Here is a 22728-nt window from a genome sequence, read left to right on the forward strand (position 1 = left end):
TTTGGGGGGTTAATTTAGCAGTCTAATTGTAACTGACTTTGAATTAAACCTGCATTTAGTTTAGATAAGATATTACTTAAACTGTTATCATGACAGGGATAATATAATCTGTTTGAAATTGTAGTAAATACATATTTTAGGAAAATATAGCTTGCTTAGCTGATTGGTTATGATTTTCTTCAATCTCAGTAAATTTGCAGCTTACATCGAAGCTTCAGATAACCTGAGGTGACCTAGAATGTAAGACAGTAAAAATCTAAATTTTTCTGCCCTCCTCAACTCCCAACTTCACTTGTAGTATTTATTGTGTAGAATCACAGTAGTTTATTTTTATTTATTTTTATATCAGAGATAGGTAACACCAGATTTGGGGGGGGGGGGGGTTGGCACAAATTTCAGATAGCAAATACTTTTTTTTTCTTCTTCTCCCCCTCTTCTTTTACTGATTGGGTTATTTGCCATTTATGGGGATTAAACTTTAAAAACTGATATTCTTTTCTGTATCTGATGTTCTGTGTGCTATTAGTGATGCAGCTAACATGAACAGTTTTCATGTGTAAAACAACTTTCGATCACCGTGAAAACATCGTCCTGGGAAATCGTCCATGCTTGATATCGTTTGGTTCATGAACATTTAATTTCCAGTACAGGTGATCCACAGTTCAAAGTGTTAAATGATTGTGTGCATTGTTCAGTTTTTAAAATAATCCATTAATGAAATTGCTAGTCTTTGAAGTATTGCTCACTTGTGTTTTTTAAAGTAGAGCAGGTTAAAAGGGAAAACTTATTCCTTGCATTTGTTCTTACTACTTTCTTTGTAAGGATCTCATAGACAGGTAATAAATAAGAATGAACCTTTTTAAATGTAAGGATAATTCTAAAATCATAGAAAATGTGTAGAAAATCTGTGTGGTGTTCCAACGCCGTATAACGCTTTCAATTGCTTCTTCAGGTAAAATCCCAGATGAAGCCAAAGCCCTTTCTCTATTGGCACCTGCTCCTACTATGACAAGCCTGATGCCTGGTGCAGGGTTGCTTCCTATACCTACACCAACCCCTTTGACTACAGTAAGTAAAATTCAGTTGCTATTTGATTTCTGGTTTCTTCTATACTCGATAGCCTTTTCTGTGTTCAGAGAACAACAGCTATCTGATCCATGGATGTTGTCCTCTTATATGCTAAATAAATGAAGATTTAGCTGTGGTGCCTCTTCTGAGGGTAGACTGCAAGATGTGCATGTGCAGAGTCCCAAATCTGTCCTTAAATTATTCTTTTGTCTCCATTACTAGAAACAATATTTCCACTTCTATATTCTTAACATTCTTGATCAGCATCCTAAAATAAATTAATGTTTAGTATCTTCCTTCTTTCCTTCCTTTCGTAAAAAAAAAAGAAGTTGCAGAATAAAACTTGGTTAAAACAACATTTAATAAATCTGCACATACAGGTCAGCATCCTTTTTGAAGATTGTCCTCCAACACCTGTTTTAGAGCATACAAATAATTAAACAGTGGGATCAAAATCACCAATTAGATGTTTTGATGTTAATTCCATGTATGGTTCATAATGGTCATTGTATAAGAGAAATTGCATGGATTTGAAAATCACTTTTAGTTGACAAGAATGATGGCTTTTATTTTCCTCTCTTGAAATAGGCGATATTGCACTCATTGACTTGGGAAGTGATAGTTCAGGCACTTCACAGACAAAAACGTGCTTACTTGTGCTTCCACTTTATAATTGTTTCTAATCAAGTATAATTGTGTTATTTAGAGACGTTTGTTTCTAAATTAACCTTCCAAGGTAAATTTGCTTGTTTTTTATATAAAATATCTAATAAATTATTTGTGAATTTTACACTATAAAAGAGGAAGTCAAGCTATCTGACACTTCCTGTTGAATAATGAAAGGATGATTTCAAGACAAAGCTAAGTAGTATCTTTTTGTTACATTAAAAAAAAAAAAAGTTACTGGTGTCTTGCTGAAGATTTCTAACACCTTAGAATTGGGCCACTGAAGGACATCAAAACAACTAGCAGGTGTATTGGGCTGCTGAGATTGAAGTGGCTCAGGTGGACCTGGACTGGCAACATAAAGGTGAATTATTTATAACTCAATGGGCCCATGACACCTCAGGCCATTGAGGTAGAGATGCAACATACAGGTGGGGTCATGATCAAGGGGTGGACCTGACTATGGACACTATAGCACAGGTTATTCATGATTGTGAAACATGTGCTGCAGTCAAGCAAGCCAAATGGTCAAAACCTCCTTGGTATGGAGGATGATGGCTGAAATATAAATATGGGGAGGCCCAGAAGACTGATTACATCACACTCCCTCAATCCTGCATTGGCAAGCGCCACATACTTCCAATGGTGGAAGCAACCACCGGATGGCTGGAAACATATCCTGTGCCCCATGCCACTGCTCGGGACACTATCCTGGGCCTTGAAAGAAGGACATCGAGGTGCTCGAGCGAATCCAGAGAAGGGCGACGAAGCTGGTGAGGGATCTGGAGAACAAGTCTTACAAGGAGCGGCTCAGGGAGCTGGGTTTGTTCAGCCTGGAGAAGAGGACGCTCAGGGGCAACCTTATCGCTCTTTATAAGTACATTAAAGGAGGCTGTAGCGAGGTGGGGGTTGGTCTGTTCTCCCATGTGCCTGGTGACAGGATGAGGGGGAACGGGCTAAAGTTGTGCTGGGGTGTTTTAGGTTGGATATTAGAAAGAACCTCTTTACTGAGAGGGTTGTGAGGCATCGGAATGGGCTGCCCAGGGAAGCGGTGGAGTCACCACCCCTGGAGGTCTTTAAAAGACGTTTAGATGTAGAGCTTAGTGATATGGTTTAGTGGAGGACTTGTTAGTGTTAGGTCAGAGGTTGGACTTTATGATCTTGAGGTCTCTTCCAACCTAGAGAGTTCTGTGAAAAGCAAGTCCTGTGGTGACATGGTACCCCAGAAAGAATTGAGTCATACAATGGGACTCATTTCCGAAAGAACCTTATAGACACTTGGGCCAAAGAGCATGGTATTGAGTGGGTGTATCACATCCCCTATCATGTACCAGCCTCCGGGAAAATCGAGGGTGGATAGGGTGAGCAAACATCCATGTGGTTCTTAGCTGCTAACTGGGTTAAACCACTACAAAAGCACACAGAAAATCTTAACTATATATGGTTATTTGTGGGTAGATTTTTATTCTTAAAAAAATAATTACTCAATTGGGATCATGCAGTTTAAAATAGTGTCTACATTCATTGAGTTGACTTTTACAGAAAGGCACAAGGAAGATAAGTATTAACAAGTGAAGTATATTCTGCCTGTGTATATTCTTTTTTTTTTTTTTTTTTCTCTCCTCCAGCTCAGTGTTTCACTTGGCAGTTTGGGGGCAATATCAGCAGCATCATTGGACCCTAACATTACAGCACTGGGAGAAATACCACAGCCACCAGTTATGGGGAATGTGGATCCATCCAAAATTGATGAAATCAGGAGAACTGTCTATGTTGGAAACTTGAATTCACAGGTAGATTTTTTTTTTTTTTGTTGGAAATAGTAATGGAGGATGTAGAGTTGTAACTCATAAATTACAATCTTAAGTGTTAAGAACTTTTGTTAATCAATTTCAATAGGAATTTAAACAACCAAAAGAAAAAAAGAAAGGTTCTTATTGTTTACTAGTGATATTTTGAATGTTCCTGTGACAATAAGTTCAGTCTAGGCTGTGGAATTCATTCTAGCAAGATACCAGAGAAATCATACTCTACTTGAATTCAAGAAACATGCATATAATTGTGTGCATTGATGAAATATCCATCTGGGTTGTGTTAGCTGAGCAGTGTCTCAGAAGTTGTAAGATCATGGTAGCTGTCTCATATAACAGCATGCAGTTCCCTAAGTACAGTAAGAAGGAATTTACTTTTTGACATACAAGGGATTAGCTATGGCAAAAGGTTAATGATTTTTCCTAGTGGAAATTTGCAAAATTAGCATAAATATCTTTGAGTTTCATAAATATCTTGTGACCACACACAAATAACTCAAAACTCAAAGGCTATGATTTCATTGTAATCACAGAGACATGGTAAGATGGCTCACACGAGTGTAATGCTGTCGTGGAGGACTACATGCTTTTAGAGAAGATCGACCAGGAGAAGAAGGTAGTGGAGTTGCTCTTTATGTGAGAGAGCAACTGGAATGTGTGGAGCTGTGCCTAGGGGTAGATGAAGAGCGAGTTGAGAGCTTATGGGTAAGGATTAAAGGGCAGGCTTCCATGGCTTTCACTGCCTCCCTGGGGCCTGGGTCAGGGACATTACCAGGAAACTTCCTGACATTTTTTGCCCCTCTGATTATTACCCCTTACTGATAATTCAGGCTGGCAGTGAAGAAATTGCTGAGAGAAGCTGAAAGGCTATCAAAAGTGACTTCAGGGGACTGGGGTGGTTAGTGGGTGGACTGGGAGCACAGGTGGTGTTTCCCCTCTATCCCTTCAGTGGAAGGGAAGGACACTGAGTGGACCTGGAAGGCCCAGATGATTAATACATGGCTGAGAGGCTGATGCTGTCACAGGAGATATATATATATATATGTATATATAACTTTTTTTTTTATCATGAGGAGGTTTACTTGGCACCTGGCCTGATGGCTGGAAATGGGTCCCACCTGTCTCAAAGGGGGGAATGGATTCTAGCCCAGGAGCTGGCAGGGCTTGTTGAGAGGGCTTTAAACTAGGTATGAAGGGAGATGGGGAGGGTATGAGGCTTGATAGAGATGAACCTGGGGGAGAAGTCCCAGGGTTAGGGGCAAGGGCAATGGTGGAACTGAAGTGCATCTATACTAATGCATGCAGCATGGGCAACAAACAGGAGCAGCTGGAAGCCACTGTGGGGCAGGCAAACTATGTCCTACTTGCCATCACTGAAACGCAGTGGGGCCGCTCCCATGACTGGAGTGCTGCAGTGGATGTCTGCAAGCTCTTCAGAAGGGACAGGCAACAAAGGAGGGGAGGTGGTGTGGCTCTCTATATTAGAGAGTGTTTCTATGCTGTTGAGCTCGAGGTTAGCAATGATAAGGTAGAGTCCCTGTGGATAAGGATCAGGGGGAAGGCCAAGAAGGTGGACATCCTGGTGGGGTCTGTTATAGACCACCAAACCAGGATGAAGAGGCGGATGAGGTGTTCTGTAAGCATCTGGTGGAATTTGCTCAATCACCAGTGCTTGTTCTCGTGGGGGACTTCAACTTCTCAGACATATGCTGGAAATAAAATGTAGCCCTGAGGAAGCAGTCTAGAAGGTTCCTGGAGTGCATGGAAGACAGCTTCCTGCCTCAGCTGGTTAATGAGCCTCCGGGGGGGGGGGGGGGGTGACCTACTAGACCTGCTGTTCATGAACACAGAACTGGTGGGAGATGTGGTGGTCGGGAGCTGTCTTGGGCAGTGACCACAAAATGGTAGAGTTCCGTATTCTTGGTGAAGTCAGGAGGGGGGTCAGTAAAACTGCTGCCTTGGACTTCTGGAGGGCAGACTTTGAACTGTTCAGGACACTGGTAGGGAGGGTCCCTTGGGAGTCAGTCCTGAAGAGGAGAGGGGTCTTCCAGGAAGGGTGGATGCTCCTCAAGAAGGAAGTCTTAAAGGTGCAGGAGCAGGCTGTCCCCTTGTGCTGTAAGATGAGTCAGTGGGGAAGAAAAATGAGTGTTGCTGAACAGACAACTTTTTCTGAGTCTCCAGCAGAAAAAGAGAGTTTGTGTGGTGGAAGAAGGGGCAGACAACTCAGAGAGAGTACAAGGAAGTTGCTAGCATATGCAGAGAAAAAATCAGGAAGGCCAAAGCCCAGCATGAGCTTAACCTGGCCACTATGGTTAAGGATGATTTAAAAAAAAAAAAAAAAAAAATTTTTTTACAAATATATTAACGGCAAGAGGAGGGCCAAAGAGAATCTCCTTCCTTTACTGGACGCAGGGGGATACATGACTACTGAGGATAAGGAATCTTTCTTTTCCTTATGCCTTCTTTATGTCTGTCTTCACTTATCCTCAGGGTACTCAGCCTCCCCACCTGGAATTTGTCTGGGACAGGGTGCAGAAGAAACCCCCCACAGTTCAGGTGGAAACAGCTAGAGACCTGGTGCTCCACCTATACTGTCACAAGTCCATGGGGCCAGATGGGATCCAACTGAGGGTGCTGAGGGAGCTGGTGGATGTGACTGCTGAGCTGATTTCCATCACCTATCAGCAGTCATGGTCATCTGGAGAGGTCCTGTATGACTGGAAACTTGCTAACGTGTCACCCATCTATAAGGAAGGTCGTAAGGAGGACCTGGGGAACTACAGGCCTGTCAGCCTGACCTTGGTGCCAGGAAAGGTGATGGAACAGGTCATCCTGAATGCAATCACGCAGCATATGCGGGACAACCAGGGGTCGGACCCAGTCAGCATGGGTTCATGAAAGGCAAGTCCTGCCTGACCAACCTCATCTCCTTTTATGACCGGGTGACCCGCCTGGTGGATGAGGGAAAGGCTGTTGATGTAGTCTACCTAGACTTCAGCAAAGCCTTTGACGCGGTCTCCCATAGTATTCTCCTTGAAAAGCTGGCAGTCCATGGCTTGGACAGGTACACTCTTTGCTGGGTAAAAAACTGGCTGGATGTCTGGGCCCAGAGAGTGGTGTTGAACAGAGTGAAATCCAGCTGGTGACCAGTTACCAGTGGTGTTTCCCCAGGGTCAGTGTTGGGGCTCATCCTCTTGAATATCTTTACTGATGATTTGGATAAGGGAACTGAGTGCACCCTCAGGAAATTTGCAGACGGCCCCAAGTTGGGGGGAAGTATCAGTCTGCTGGAGGGTAGGAAGGCCCTGCAGAGGGACCTGGACAGGTTGGATCGATGGGTAGAGGCCAGTGGGGTGAGGATCAACATGGCTACGTTTGGTCACAACCCCATGCAGCGCTACAGGTGTGGGGCAGAGTGGCTCGAAAGCTGTGCAGAGAAAAATGATCTGGGGGTGCTTATTGATGCTCACCTGAACATGAGTCGGCAGTGTTCCCAGGTGCCCAAGAATGCCAGCGGCATTCTGGCTTGTCAGGAATAGGTTGGCCATCAGGATCAGGGAGGTGATCAACCCCCTGTACTCTGCTCTGTTGAGACCACACCTCCAGTACTGTGTTCAGTTTTGGGCCCCTCACTACAAGAAGGACCTCTAGGCCCTGGAACTTGTTCAGAGAAGGGCTACGAAGCTGATGATGGGCCTGGAACACAAGTCCTATGAGGAACTGCTGAGGGAACTGGGATTATTTAGTCTGGAGGAAGCTCAGGGGAGAGCTTATTGCTCTCTACAACTACCTGAAAGGAAGTTGTGTGGAGCTGGGGATCGGCCTCTTCTCACAGAAAACTAGCGATAGGACTAGAGGGAATGGCCTCAAGTTGGGCCAGGGGAGCTTTAATTTTTGAAATTAGGGGACTGTTCTTCTCAGAAAGAGTAGTCAGGCATTGGAACGGGTTGCCCAGGGAGGTGGTAGAGTCACCTTAAATAGCCACACAGGGATGTTTAAGGGGAGGTTGTACATAGTACTTATGGACATGGTTTAATGGGTGACATTGGTAGTAGGGTGATGGTTGGAGCGGATGATCTTGAAGGTCTTCTCCAACCTTAATGATTCTATGATATGATTCTATATTATGAGCAAGGCCAAGTGCAAGGTACTGCACCTGGGTCACGGCAATCCCAGGCATGGGTACAGACTGGGAGAAGAACTCATTGAGAGCAGCGCTGCGGAGAGAGACTCGGGGGTTCTGGTGGACAAAAAGCTCAACATGAGCCAGCGGTGTGTGCTTGCAGCCCAGAAGGCCAACTGCATCCTGGGCTGCATCAAGAGAGGTGTGACCAGCAGGTCAAAGGAGGTGATTGTGCCCCTCTACTTTGCTGTCATGAGGCCCCACCTGGAATACTGCGTCCAGGTCTTGGGCCCCCAGCACAAGAAGGATGTGGACATGTTAGAGCAAGTCCAGAGAAGGACTACAAAGATGATCAGAGGACTGGAGCACCCCTCCTATGAAGAAAGGCTGAGAGAGCTGGGGCTGTTCAGCCTGGAGAAGAGAAGGCTCCAGGGAGACCTCATTGCAGCCTTTCAATACTTAAAGGGTTCTTGTAAAAAGGATTGAGAAGGACTCTTTTCTCAGGTAGATAATGAATAGGACAAGGGGTAATGGTCTTGAACTAAAAGAGGATAGATTTAGACTCTGGTTACCCAGAGAGGTTGTGGAGTCTCCTTCTTTGGAGATATTCAGAACCCTCCTGGATACCATCCTGCGCAATGTGCTGTAGTTGATCCTGCTTGGCAGGGGGGTTGGACTAAATGATCTTCAGAGGTCCCTTCCAATCTCAGTCATTCTGTGAGTTTCTGACAGGAAAACTAGGACTGTCAGAGATTTTCTTTTTTCCAGCAATTTTTTTATTTAAAAAAATTATTTTTATTTAAAAAATAATTGGTTTTGACTGATGACAATTTAAGTATTTGATTTTGGTGTTTATTTGACTGCTGAAGTATGTACTAGAGTATTATCAATCACAAAAAAATAAAAGTAGTTGAAGTTATTGGAGAAACAGATTAAAAGCTGACTTAGTTGTTCTGGTTTTGTTTTTATTTGTTTGTTGTTGTTTCTATTGATCAAAAATCACAACCAGTACCAAAAATAGCTTGGATGTAGGTGTATAAAGAATTCCCTCATCAATTATTTCAATTTAGTTGCCTGAAAAGTGCAATATCCTGTGCAAGTGTATTTATAACCTAAACATAGCTCTTCAGGGTTTTACTTGAGGGCTTGTGGTTGTACTGTCTTAAATTATAGTATATTCTTTATGTTAATGGAAGAAAAAAAATAGTATCTGTATTTCCTGAAGTGTAACATCACCAAATTCACGCTGCCTATGTAATAACGGTGTGATGTCTTTCCAAAACCTATATAGTCTTTAGATTATCTGTTATAATGAAAACCACTTATCCAACATATGTTTTAAATCAGCTGAGCTCTGCATCTTCTTCATCTCTTTCTAGACTACAACAGCAGATCAACTGCTTGAATTCTTTAAACAAGTTGGAGAAGTCAAATTTGTGCGAATGGCAGGTGATGAGACACAACCAACACGGTTTGCTTTTGTGGAATTTGCAGACCAAAATTCTGTACCACGAGCTCTTGCCTTTAATGGAGTTATGTTTGGAGACAGGCCACTGAAGTAAGAAATTAATTACCAATATGAATATTGAATGAGAGGTTTCTTAGTATCCTTATGTTTATGATTTTGATCTAAAAGAAACTGCTGTGATTAATATTTATTCAATATAAGGACCTGTTAGCAAACTGGAACACTTTCATAAACTCCAATTTCAAGGTTGGGCATAACTTTCTCTAAGAAGAATCTGGATGGCATAGAGTAAAATATAATTACATCTAATCTTAAGGTAGTGAAAGCTATAACAACAAGAGAATCTGCAAAGTCCTTGGTACTAATTAAACTTTATATATGTTGTCTATGCAATCAGTAGGCCTTAGAGATTTTATCTAAAATAGAGAAACAGATTTCTAGACTTTAATCTGTATTTGTATAGAATAATATAAAAGTGTTGTGCCTCACTTATTTAAAAGCTGTAAGATTTGAAAGCAGTAAAAGCCAGATATTTTAGATATTTAGACATGGCATAAAATGAGTGTTAGGAAAAAATCTGTAGTTTTGCTTGAACTTCAGAGTTCTCAGTTATATGTGGGAGTTAAGGTGTTTTCCTTTCTTATTTTTCATTTTTCCTTCTAAAGTGTTTGTGGGTTAAAGGCTTTTTTCCCTAATTTAGAATAAACCACTCCAACAATGCAATAGTGAAGCCTCCTGAAATGACGCCACAAGCTGCTGCCAAAGAACTGGAAGAAGTGATGAAGAGAGTAAGGGAAGCCCAGTCTTTCATATCTGCTGCTATTGAGCCAGGTAGGTATATTAGGTTTGCTACCTAACAGATATGTTTGTACCTTGGTACATGCCAATGAAAATAATACATGGTCATTATTTTTATTATTTTCATTTTTATTATTATTTGCTTCAATAATATAATTATGAAATAATATAATCAAAACTGTTCTCATGGAAGAAAGCAGTAGAATGAAGTTGACTTTTTATTTCCTCATATCTTATTTTCAGATACATGCTCGCTGAATGTTTTCAAAAACATGTAGTCAGTGCTAAACTAAATAATACTTGATGTTGGCATCATTTCAGTTTAAAGCACTTACAGACTTTTAAAAGAAATTGCTTTGTTTTGTTCTCTAGCACACATTAATGCCGTAGTTTCATGATCAGAGGGAAGCTAGCGTGCTGATGAAAGCATCAATATTATGCTTTCTTTACTTTCAGTGGGTTAAGTTTGTCCCTGTGCTATGCTCTTATACTAGCTCAAGACTATGTGCAGCCTCATAGCAAATGGGATCAGAGAATGAATCTGGGATAAAACTTAATGGACTTTTTTTTTTCCATCCAAGATGGTTTCTTGATCCCTGTTAATGCTGAAACACAAGGTCAAAGAAAGGAAGGTGTCGATGGGTTGAGAGATTAGATGGACATTTCAGTGCTAATTTCTGCTGACTTAAACTGCTTGGAAAACCATAGCATAAAAATTCTCAACTCGTTAAGCTTTCAACTGAAATCTTCCTTTTTCTTTTGATCAGTGGGATTTTGTTATTCTTATTAACAAACCCAGGCTTTGACTTATGTAGGTTAGGTAGTAGAGTAGGTGTTGGTGGGCTTGATTTTATTTTTATTTTTTTCCCTATTGTGTTTTTTTTTTTTTTTTTTTTTAGGGTTGGAAGAAAATAGCTCTAACATTTCCTTAATGTTAAGCAGCAGAATAACAATCCTTTAGAGTCTGAACCAAAGTCTTCTGAGGTCACTAGTAAGCTTTCCATTGACTTCCTGGCCTTTGGATCAAACTTTTCACCCCCCTTCTCTCCTTCCTTCCTCCTCCAAATAATGTTTAAGCAATAAAACTTCAATATTTTTACAATGGTTAAAATATCAAAAAAGTATAGAAAGTCCTAATTTTGAAAAATGAGCATAAAATGTAAACAGTAATTATGCCCTCTAAATTTATTCTTCTCAGGTTATTTAAAAAATAAAATACATTAGCTGTATTAAATAATACACTAGGAGGAGAATATGTTGCTGTAATCTTATGCATTGTGGCAGCACCATAAATCCCCTTCCTAATAGAGCTAGCTTTTTATAATTATCTGGTTTATGTGTACTGCTGCAGGATGGCTGCACTCAATGAATATATGCAATGACTTTCTTGGATGTTTCTGAAGGATATTTGCAAAGAAGGAAGATGTGCAAAGAGTAGGCCCCTTGCACTATATTTGGTACATTCCACTTATGCCAGACTGTTAACTAGGATCTTTAAATGTTCTGAGCTTACACTGCAAAGTGTTTTTTTCCCTCTCAGAGTCTGGAAAGAGCAGTGAAAGAAAAGGGGGTCGATCTCGTTCCCATTCTCGTTCAGAATCCAGGTCTAGCTCAAAATCCCAATCTAGAAGGAAAAGATCACATTCAAAACACAGGTAGGTATCTTTTATTTTGGACTAAGATCATACTATTTTTCTTGAGCGATGGTGGTTACTAAGATTTCTTATTGAGTTATGAAACAAGTATCACTGTAGGGAAGATAAGTAACTTTTACTAACCAGATCAGAGTAACTGTGATCTTTATCTCAGAACAGATACTCTTTCCCTCTAAATGCTAAATGTTTTCAGGATTGCTTTCAGTTAAAACACACTAGAAGGTACTTTTGTGTCATGAAAACCATATTTCTGACTTACATATTTTTAAAATAGTTATCTGTATTTTGTGTATGGAACATCTAGTTTACTGTTAACACCCTCAACTCTGATATGCTATCTGGTTTTGCTAGTAGAAAGTTCCTGCTGTCCTGAACTTCTAAACATCTAGTTAACAAATGCAGTGTTTCTGTTTACTGTACTTAAAATGTAAAGTTAAATTTTTAAAAGTCAGAAGGAAAAAAAGGTTTTAGGGGCAGTTTTTCATTCTTCAGTGTTTGCTTTGCTAAAATCGTTAACTTCTGAAACAGTCCTTGGAATATGGGAAGAAATTAAATTACTAGATAACCCTTAATGGTTATCCATTAATGTTTTTTCAAAGAATGAGACAGTCTAGCGTGTGTAATACTTTCTGAAATGGTTCATATTCTTCCAATGTCAAGAATGTCTTCTGAGCATTCAGTCTGTGTAAATCACTTTTCTTTAATTTTTATTTTTTTATTTTTTTCCTGTTAACTTTTCTGTAAGTTCTTTTTTCTCTCATTCTGGGGAGCGGGGAGAAACTCAATGCATTTGATAGCTTAAACTTTAAAAAGGTGTCAGTGTTGCACCAACAGCTCTATTGCATCCTTTCATGCATTGCCTTTTAACAGGGCAACTAGAATTCTTTTACATACAGAAAAGCTGGTCAGAGGGGTATACCACATAAGTTATACAACCAAAGAAATGTGATTTAAGTGCAGGCTTTTTTTTGTTTTTTAATAACATGTACTGCAGTATCTTGCTATCTAATAACATTAAACCATTGGGTACCTTTTTAATGCAAGAAGAATCATTTGCAGGCTTCCTTATTGTATGCTTCTCTATTGTTTCTGTAACTCAGGATACAACTGAACAATAATCTTTGTGTAACATTCCAGTAATCTGTGGTATTTTGTATCCACACAAACCAAATTGAGCTTTAGAAAATAAATTTGCATTTTTTCACTTGCAGAAAACCTGTGTTTTAAACATCTGTTGATAGTTATGTTTTGTTTTAATGATTTACCACTGTTACTGTCAGTTTTGAGTACATGCTGAAAAAGAGCCTCTGGGCTGTTGAAGCAGTTTCATCTGTAAGAATAAACTATGCTGACCACTTCCTTTTTTTAGTGTTTTATAAAACCCCTAAATCCATTTCATCACTATTATATAAATTTTATTAAAGGGCTTACTTGACTAAATTGTAAGTAATTTGCCCTCTAATTAGTTTTTCTAAACTGATATGTGGAGCAAAGCTGTAGGTATAAAGTGGTTAACTCTCCTACCCTCTTGGTATATTTTTACTCTGTCTTGAGCTGCAGAAGAAAGGTGGAGCTGGTATTTTTTGTACCTTTCTGTTCTTCAGGATTAATTGAGTAATATACATGACATTTCTGTCTTTGGTAAGTTTAACTTCAAGGTACCTTAACCTCTCAGGCAAAGTATCCAATGATGTGTTTTGTGAAACTTGAAATAAAAAGCTGAATTTGAAGATTCATTTTCCTAGGGACTACAATCTTATAAAAATGGGGAATATTTTTTTTTGTGGGGGAAAGAGTATAGTAATTTTTAAGTTGTTTTCTTCATCAAATCTGAGACTATACTATATATGTGTATCAGGAGACTTTAAATGTATTTCTATCATAGTATTTGCACATTATTTGCATTCCTTATTTATCATGTAGCAAATGCTTACAAATACTTTCAACTGAGAAAGTAACTTGACTAAATGCTGAACCACAAGTAGTGTTTTTTTTTGTTTTTTTTTTGTTCACTCAAATTGTAAGGCTGGAGAACCAAGCAAAAAGAGGCCAGTTAATGCTATCTATCTTCAGTGACCAAGACTACAATAAGTGACTGGGCCTGGAGAAGAAGAAAAATGCAACTAACTATTTTTATGTGCTGCTTGAAATTGTTTATAGTAGATTTTATGCACTGTAATCTACTAAGGAAAGCTATCCTAGTATGATGATAATTGATATTTTCCAGAATATTTATGGAGGTCATAATAAAATACGAGCATTACTTAAATGGTGTATTGTTTCAAAAGAGAACATGTGCAACTGGTGAAACTTAAAGTATGCATATTTGCAAAAATGTTGGTAGGCAGTATGTTACTGAGATGTAATTATATACTTTTCTGTAGTGAGGTGAGATTTGCATGCTGTTCTCCCCCTATATCTTGGCTGACCTAATTATTCTGAAGTTTCAGTATTAAAGTATTTTTCTTCTGGTGTTGTTCATATAGGAGTAGATCTGGTAACAGGTCAATCTCAAGACAAAAGGACAGATGCAAATCCAGAAGTCCTCTGAAAAAACGGTCTAGATCTAGGGAAAGGCAGAAATCAAGTAGTCGCTCTCGTTCTCGGTGAGTTTCCATTCCTGAGAAGTGATATTGTTCATCTTAGCACACAGTACAAAGTTTTGTTGTTTTCTTTGGGGGGGGGGGGGGGGGGAAATCTAACCAGCATTGTAGGTGATGGGTAAAGGATGGAATCTCTAAATGGTTTATTCTGTTCCTAGGCTTGTCCCATCCCCTACAATAAGAGAAAAGAATAGGTACCTCAGTATAAAAAGTTACTTTCTAAACTTTGATACCAAAGTCTATTCTACGTTAATACCAATGTTTAAGCTCACCAAAAAAAGGTAACTTTAACTGCCAGACTTTAACCAACAGGTGATAATATAATTTTCCGAGGATGAAATAGTGAATATTCACAAAACTGAAGTGCCTATAAAAGTAGCTTCATGATTAGAAGACTTGGTACTTTTTTTTCTGGTTCATCTCTGTAATGCCCCTAACTCATTTAAAGAGACCTTCATACTTAGGTTGTGCAGGTTTTTGTTTGTTTGTTTTTGTTTTTTTTCTTCTGGGAAAGAAAACTGCAGATCTGCTGACATCAGTGGGAACACTTAGTAGGCTACATAGCTGGGCTTTGATGGATGATGGAATCCTTTTGATTCTTATTTACTCATCTGATGGAGCTTCCTGAGAGATCTAATCACTGGAAAGGGAAGTCCAATGAAATCTCTGCGATAAATAACTGGAAGGGTTTTCTTGGGGTGCTGTGAGACCTGTTGCTATTGCAGGGATTGTGTGCTGTTTCATTTTTATGATCTTGCATACCTTCTGTGAGATACCTAAAGAGATATTTGCTAAAACCTGATAGGAACCAAAGTCATAATGTAATAGAACATAAAATGGCCTACTATTCAAGTTGAAAAAAAGATACAGTCAAACACTTGTTCCAATGAATGAAAGTGTGGGTTGTGCTTAGGGCCTTTAGTGTCTGAAGGAGTCTCCTTGAGAATCCTAGAATAGGTACCAATACCAATAGACATAACTCTTTTTCAGGCTAGTTCTGGATTTGAATCTGCCTGTTAATTAAGTCCTCCTATTGTACTTTCTCCTGTTTTCTCTCTGAACAATTGTTCATTTTCATACGTCCTTGAGGCAACTCATGTCTGCTAAGAAAGGAAAGACGGTTTGGAGTCTAATGCTTTCAAATGATCTTATATAAAAATGTACTCTTCCAGCCAAAGCTGTAATCTAATCATTTTTTATTCATCTCAACAACTAGAACATTCCTTTTTTTCTTGCTGTTTTTCTTTTTATGAATAGGTATCATTCTACCTGTCCTAGAGAAGGTGACTTGTTATCCTTCCTTCTTTTACCATCCTACTGGATTTTCTTATACTTCAATTGTTTTTGAATTCCTAATTACATTACAGATGATTGAATTGTCTTGACTGAGTTTAGACCTTACATTTGTCTTTTGAGAGTATTTGTTTGGTGAAACTTTATCCTTGTATTTTTCTTTCTGTATATTCACTGATGTTGGACTATCAAGCAGTTCCAGGATGTGTGTGTGAGAGAACATTAGAATAAGGACTTCTGTCTGGTCAGCTATCATTATTCATGTGGGGGTGGTTAATCTGCAGTCTATTTTACACTTTCACATATTTGACATATTTCACAATTTTAGTAAAGAATGGATTTACAAGTTGTATGCTTTGTTGCACTCCTGAGAAAATGCTGAAAATCTACGTACATATAGTAATGTAACTGTGAGGTGAAGAAACTTATTCTCTTAAAGTATAGTAACATCAATCTGAAGATCACAGTTTGATTTGATTTTTGCCTCCTTCCCCCCCCCCCCCCCCCCAAAAAAAAAAAAAAAAAAAAAGTTGGGTTTCAAAACTTTTCCTAGCTGTTATAGCCACTCTCTCATGGTAAACAGGTAGCAAATGAAAATTAGGAATTATTATAAAATTTTAAACAGACATATTTTCTCTTGAGCAATTAATATATGCTGAAGAGTTGCTTGTATTTTTTTTATTAGAAAGTTCAAAGATGAATTAATGGATTTGTGTTTGGCTTTTCACAGGGAAAATAAGAGAGACAAAGAAAAGGTCAAGGAAAAAGAAAAGACCAAAGAAAAGGAGAAAGAGAGAGATGGAGAGCGAAACAAAGATCGAGAGAGTGTTGGAGACAAGGATAAGGACCAAGATAGGGACAGAGACAAGGAAAAGGAGAAAGATAAGGAGAAGGAAAAAGACAGGGAAGAAGTACACCAGAACAAGGAAAAAGAAGATATTAAGGAAGGGGGGGTAAAAGACAGAGAGAAGGTGAAGGACAAAGAGGGAGATAAGGATAAAGGAGGGGACAAAGAGAAAGACAGAGACAAAGAAAAGGAAAAAGATGGGGATAAGTTGAAGGAGCAACAAAAAGGAACAGATGATAAAAGAAAGAAAGAGAAGCGATCCAGAACACCCCCAAGAAGCTATAGTTCTTCAAGAAGATCTTGCAGCTCCAGCAGGTTTGTTTATTTTTTTCGTGCTTTTTTGGACTTGTCGGTACAGTGAGGCACTGTGAAATACATGCATTCTAATGTTTATGTATCAATATCATCTCACTAATTCAGTTTGTATTCTTGCTGTTTGTAGATTTTAGTATAAAGTAAAATCTATTACAAAGAGCTCTGTATATTACCTGACAGAACATAGTTGGTCTGCTGGTGCTTGCCTTACACTTAACTGTGTAGTATAGTCCTTGAATATAGTAAATAGATAATTCTTGTGCTGTTTCATTGTGTTGGAGCCATCCAGAAGTTTTGACAGAGGGTCATTGCATATTATCTTTGTCCTGATTAATCATTGTTACATTGTTCTTTGCTTGCTTACATACTGTGCGGTGTTACATACTGCAGACCTTTCCAAAACCTTATCATGTAAACCCAATAGAGCTAGTTAGATGGACAGGTAAAAGTAAAAAAAAAAAAAAAAAAAAAAAAAAAAAATGTTCCTTAACCATACTGATAGTAAACAAGAAAGCATTCAAGGTTAATCTAGCTGTTGTTTTTGCCTCTGAAGGAGGATAAACTGGATGAAAATATGAAAATGTTCAGCATAGTAAAAGGAAGCTGTGAGATTGATTATGAATTCTGTAAGTGGGTTAACTCAGGCATATTCTAAAGTGTTGCATCTAACTTAGCATCTAACTTAAGTTCAGAAGCTTAGGTGGAGAAAATCTTTTCCGAATACCTCAACAATTCCATAGTTCAGTAGTGTCATGTGTCAAATTTAGATACAGAATTTCATCTGTTACCTTGAGAGAATGTAATGCTGGATGAATTGTGGAAAAATTCTACATATTATAATCACCAGACAAAAGTAAAGTTCCCATGGCCACCAGAGTTCAGGAGTTTGTGATGCATATAACACAGAAAAGGCTGTAATGGTTTCTGTTTGACTTGGATGAAGTGTCCATGCTGTTTTGGGAGGTTTATGAGCAAAAAAATTGTGGTTTCTTTGAGCAAATGCAGATTCCTATTTTAATTTCTAACATTATTTCATGGGTTGAAGATTTGTTAACTGCATGAAGTTTAACAAGGCCAAGTGCCGGGTCCTGCACCTGGGGCGCAATAACCCCAAGCAGAGCTACAGGCTGGGAGAGGAATGGTTGGAGAGCTGCCAGGCAGAGAAGGACCTGGGAGTGATGGTGGATAGTCGGCTGAATATGAGCCAGCAGTGTGCTCAGGTGGCCAAGAAGGCCAACGGCATCCTGGCTTGTATCAGGAACAGTGTGACCAGCAGGGCTAGGGAGGTGATCATCCCCCTGTACTCAGCTCTGGTGAGGCCGCACCTCGAGTACTGTGTTCAGTTTTGGGCCCCTCGCTACAAGAAGGACATCGAGGTGCTTGAGCGGGTGCAGAGAAGGGCGACGAAGCTGGTGAGGGGCCTGGAGAACAAGTCCTACGAGGAGCGGCTGAGGGAGCTGGGCTTGTTCAGCCTGGAGAAGAGGAGGCTCAGGGGTGACCTTATCGCTCTTTTTAGGTACCTCAAGGCAGGCTGTAGTGAGGTGGGGGTTGGCCTGTTCTCCCACGTGCCTGATGACAGGACGAGGGGGAATGGGCTTAAGTTGAGCCAGGGGAGTTTTAGGTTAGATGTTAGGAAGAACTTCTTCACTGAAAGGGTTGTGAGGCACTGGAACAGGCTGCCCAGGGAAGTGGTGGAGTCACCATCCCTGGAAGTCTTCAAAAGACGCTTAGATGTAGAGCTTAGGGATATGGTTTAGTGGAGGGCTGTTAGCGTTAGGTTGGAGGTTGGACTCGATGACCTTGAGGTCTCTTCCAACCTAGAAAATTCTGTGATTCTGTGATTTGTAAAGAGTTCTGCCAGCTTTGAAAATGTAAGATTTTCTGCCTGTATACCTCAGGAGTATTGAATTAAAATACAGAAAAAAGATTTCAGGATCTTGAAAATGTATAGCTTATATAAGAGCACTGGTGGAAAACCCACCAAGTATATTTTAAAAATTAATATTTTAGTGTTAATTATGTTCCCCTTTAAGAATCTTGCTATTTAAGAAAAGAATATGGAAGGATCAAATGCTATATATTGAGGTAGAGAATTCTAGTGAAATTTAGTGCATATCTTCTAATGTACTCGCTACAAAGCTCTATTTTGATAAGAGTTAAATTTATATGAAAATTTTAACTTTTTAACTTTGTAAAAATTGAATTCTGTAATACACGGCTACGTCCCAAATAAGGTTACAATCAAAGATTTACAATTTATTAAAGGAATAGAGGTAAGCAAACAGCGCTGGGTGCGCCAGGAGTCTCTGCTCCACCAAGACGCACACCAGTTACATCAAGCAGCTGATTTTTATGCTCCTAGGCTAATACATATTCATTACTACCTCTAAAAAAAAAAAAAAAAAAAAAAAAAACACAACAGGGTTATTATAATTAGTTCCCGGAATCCAAACCCTCCCCCTGGAGCATGCGTATCAGTCTCTGGTGGTTCCTCTGGGGGTCTCTCGTGCTTAAGGCTCAGAGTCTTCCTCCCTCTTGTCCTTCTCCTTTGTCCAACTTGGCTGTATGTCAGAGACTTGTGCAGAGTCCCCTGCAAGCTTTGTCTTCTAGTCGTCCTTCAGCTTTCCCCTTCTCCTTAATCTCCTGGCCAGATATCAGAGACTTGCATAGTGTCCCATGCAATAGTCATAATAGTTAGCAGTTATTCTGAAACCCCCCAGATATCAGAGACTCCAAGGAAAAGTCTACAAATACATTTCCCTTCAAGCTCTCTATTGACACGAATTGCTAAAACATTCCTTTGCAAGATACAAGAACTATATACATTAACCACTCTGTTTTTCTTAGACTTGTGGTTATACAAGGGTATGTAAGACAGCAGGTCACATTCATCATACCATGCGGCCCTAGCATTGTTCCATATTGACACGAATCAGAGGAACACATTTCACAATCCCCTATCTCCTTTTTCATGGTATTGATTTGTGTTTTCCTTTCCAATCGAGTCAATAGAATTGATACCAATTTTGGATCTTTGTTTTTATTATCATCAGGGAATGGGTTTTCACTTTCCCTGGTTCTGGGTCAACAGGTACCGCAGATATTTGCATTCCTTGTATATTCGAGTGTATTAGTTTGGTAATACAAGGTATTAAACATGGAATTATTAACAATCCTCCACAGATCCCCAATACAACAGTCCTTATTTTAGCAAACCAATCACCACCCATAAAGCCCCCTCCCGTAATCCTCTTAGATCGATTCCATTCCAAATTTGAACTGGGACACGTGCAATTTTCTTCATTTCTTTTACAAGTTCATTTACAGCTTTTCTTTCTGTTGTGGTTTAACTCAGCGGGCAGCTAAACACCACATGGTGGTTTGCTCGCCTCCCCCCCCTCCCTCTCTGGGATGGGAGAGAAATGGGAAAGTGAAGCCTGTGAGTTGAGATAAAGACAGGAAAATAATAATAATAACAATAAAAATAATGACAATAATGATGATGATAGTACTACTAGTAATAATGTGTACAAAACAAGTGATGCTCAATGAAATTGCTCATCACCTGCTGACCGATGCCCAGCCTAACCGAGCAGTCTGTCTCTCCTCCCAGCTCTTGCTGCACCCCCAGCCTCCCCATTGGCAGGACAGAGTGAGAAGCTGAAACATCCTTGGCTTGGTGTAAGCACTGCTCTGCAACAATTAAAACATCAGCATGTTATCAGTACTCTTCTCATCCTAAGCCAAAACATAGCATTCTACCAGCTACTAGGAAGAAACACCCTCATCATCAGTCTCTAAACAGCAATTACTAAGGTCAAATTTTCCACAGACTCCTCCTTCTTGTGCTAGTAAATAATCCAAGGCTAAGCGATTTTGATACAAAGCAGTTCTCATCTTGGTATTTTGCTTTGCAATTAATCCAAGTGCATCTCCAGTTTTATTTACAACTATTTCTATTACAGCTTGTAACCTAATTATTCTATTAAGCATATATATTGGGGTCCTATAGCCCCGGGATCTGTCTTCTGCCCACATAGCTGGATCATAATAGGCAAATGCCTTCAATCAAGGGGTTGGGCCTGCTTTCAGGGTCGATTCAGGCTTGTGTTACCGTTCAGCCTGTCAGGGTGATCCAGCTCCTGGAAAATGAATCACAATTTTATATGGGTTTAAAAAAAGGTTCTTATGTTATTTTCTCAGGACAACCTGACCTTAGTGTGGGAGAAGCCCGGTCGAGGCCCTCTCACTCGGCAGTCAATACCCATAGGGGTTGCCTCCCTCGGTAGACCATACACACCGCAGTGGAGGGTCCTGCCCCGGTCTTGCCTTCTCCCTTTCCTCCCTTCAGGCTTGTCCCCTTTATTTGGCATCCTTAATTCATGCAGAGCCTCATTGCCAGAATATTAGTTCTTCTTTAACCTTAGTTTCAGTTCCCCAGGAGCAGACTCAACCTTCCAAGTTTTGGTAGTTACTGGTCCTTTTTATTCTGGATGCGTGGGTCCAACCCCTTTCTGTGGTTCTCACAGCTGTTTCAGTTGTAAGTAAAACAAGGTACAGTCCCTCCAAATAAGGATTCAATGATTCTTCCCTCCAGTTTTTTTTTTTTATTAAGACCTTGTCTCGTGGTTGTATCTTATAAATAGCAAATCCTAAAGGTGGTGTTTGAGCCATCATTCCAATTTCTCTTAGCTCTTTTAATCTCCTTCCAATAGTAATTATATATTTTTGGATGCTACAATCCTAAAGGCGTCCCTTGAGAATAAGGCATACCATATAACATTTCATATGGCGATAATCCAGTCTCACTGTGTGTTTCACTTTTTATGTTTAAAAGTGCCAATGGTAAGCATTTTGTCCAAGGCATTTGTGTCTCGATCATTAATTTAGCTAATTGTTGTTTTATTGAATCAAACAATCTTTCTACTTTCCCTGAGCTTTGTGGGTACCACAGAGTATGGTATTCCCACTGAATACCCAATGTTGACATAATAATTTTATTATTTTAGAAGTAAGGTGTGTGTCCTGATCAGAATCAGTATGTACTAGATTATCCCATATCTAGGTATCGGGTGTTCTAATAGAATTTTTACCACCATTTTTGCTGTAGCTCATGCTATGGGATAAGCTTCTACCTATTGTGTTAAATGATCTACTATTACCAATAAATATTTTATCCTCCCTACCTTGGGCAATTCATTGAAATCAACTTGTACTTTCTCAAAAGGCCTATAAGCCTGATGTGGCAACTTGCTTCGGTTATATGCAGTAAAGAGTTGCATATGCATGGAGTTTCCCAATACACCTATACATATGCATAACCTGTCCCCGCTTAGTATTAAAATTAGCTACAAGAAATCATTTCCATAAATTCCTCTTGTCTGCGCTTGCTCAGTGCCTTATGGTGGTAGTCTCTGAGGGTCATGGGGATGAAGTAAGATGTCTTCAGCAGGGTTGAGCTTTTCACCTTATCTCTTTGTGCATGCTCTCTGAGGCCTTGGTCCCAATCTAGGCCATAAGGTTGTTTTGATCTGGTTCTCGGGGTCTAAGGGGCTCCTGTTATCTGGAGGTCTAAGTGCAGCACAGACACAGTACATCGCAAATGTAGCGCACATTCATTCTTAATCAGTTGCTCTCTAATTTCTAATTCCATGTTTCAGTCCCCTCTTTTCTAGAAAACCTAGTAAATTATTTTACTTAATACAAAATTCTTCCCAATCTCTATGATATGTATCTCTCAATACCTTGCCATGTACTTTTATCAAGGAAGCTAATATAGCAATTCATTGTAACAATTTCCAATTCCAAACAAGTATTACAAAGGACAATATTAAACTTATACCAACTAATATCAATAAAACAAACATTGGGTGACATAATGTGTTCAAAATCCCAGTTGCAGTTGGCGACCGCCCAAAGAATGCATCCCACCAGTTGTGATTTGTGTCTTGTTTTACTCTTTGCAAAACTCTGCTTATTTAAAATTTTGATCAGGTCTTGGTGTTAAACTAGTTGCTTCACTAATGTGAGGTTCATCCCAATAAGTGTAAGTAATAACTTGTGATACGTTGTGTTGTTAGA

General features: G+C 39.5%; 1 protein-coding gene across 5 annotated transcripts in view; it reads left to right on the plus strand.

The window, feature by feature from the left end:
- The window catches only part of LOC309889550 (uncharacterized protein), a 72701-nt gene that overhangs the window by 11656 nt on the left and 38317 nt on the right, over window positions 1-22728 (plus strand). For 4 of the 5 annotated variants that reach the window (XR_014319254.1, XM_082782398.1, XM_082782401.1 and 1 more), the window contains exons 3-9: window positions 953-1068; window positions 3363-3527; window positions 9048-9226; window positions 9837-9967; window positions 11457-11589; window positions 14076-14195; window positions 16216-16647. Coding sequence is in view for 4 of the 5 variants with exons in the window: in XM_082782398.1 (XP_082638524.1) it covers window positions 953-1068; window positions 3363-3527; window positions 9048-9226; window positions 9837-9967; window positions 11457-11589; window positions 14076-14195; window positions 16216-16647 (1276 nt within the window). In the remaining variant the exon portion in view is untranslated. The remainder of the gene's footprint in view (window positions 1-952; window positions 1069-3362; window positions 3528-9047; window positions 9227-9836; window positions 9968-11456; window positions 11590-14075; window positions 14196-16215; window positions 16648-22728) is intronic. The other variant, XM_082782399.1, reaches the window with a different exon arrangement.

The sequence above is a fragment of the Aythya marila genome, assembly GCF_965140915.1.
Source record: "Aythya marila genome assembly, chromosome: W".
NCBI lineage: Eukaryota > Metazoa > Chordata > Aves > Anseriformes > Anatidae > Aythya > Aythya marila.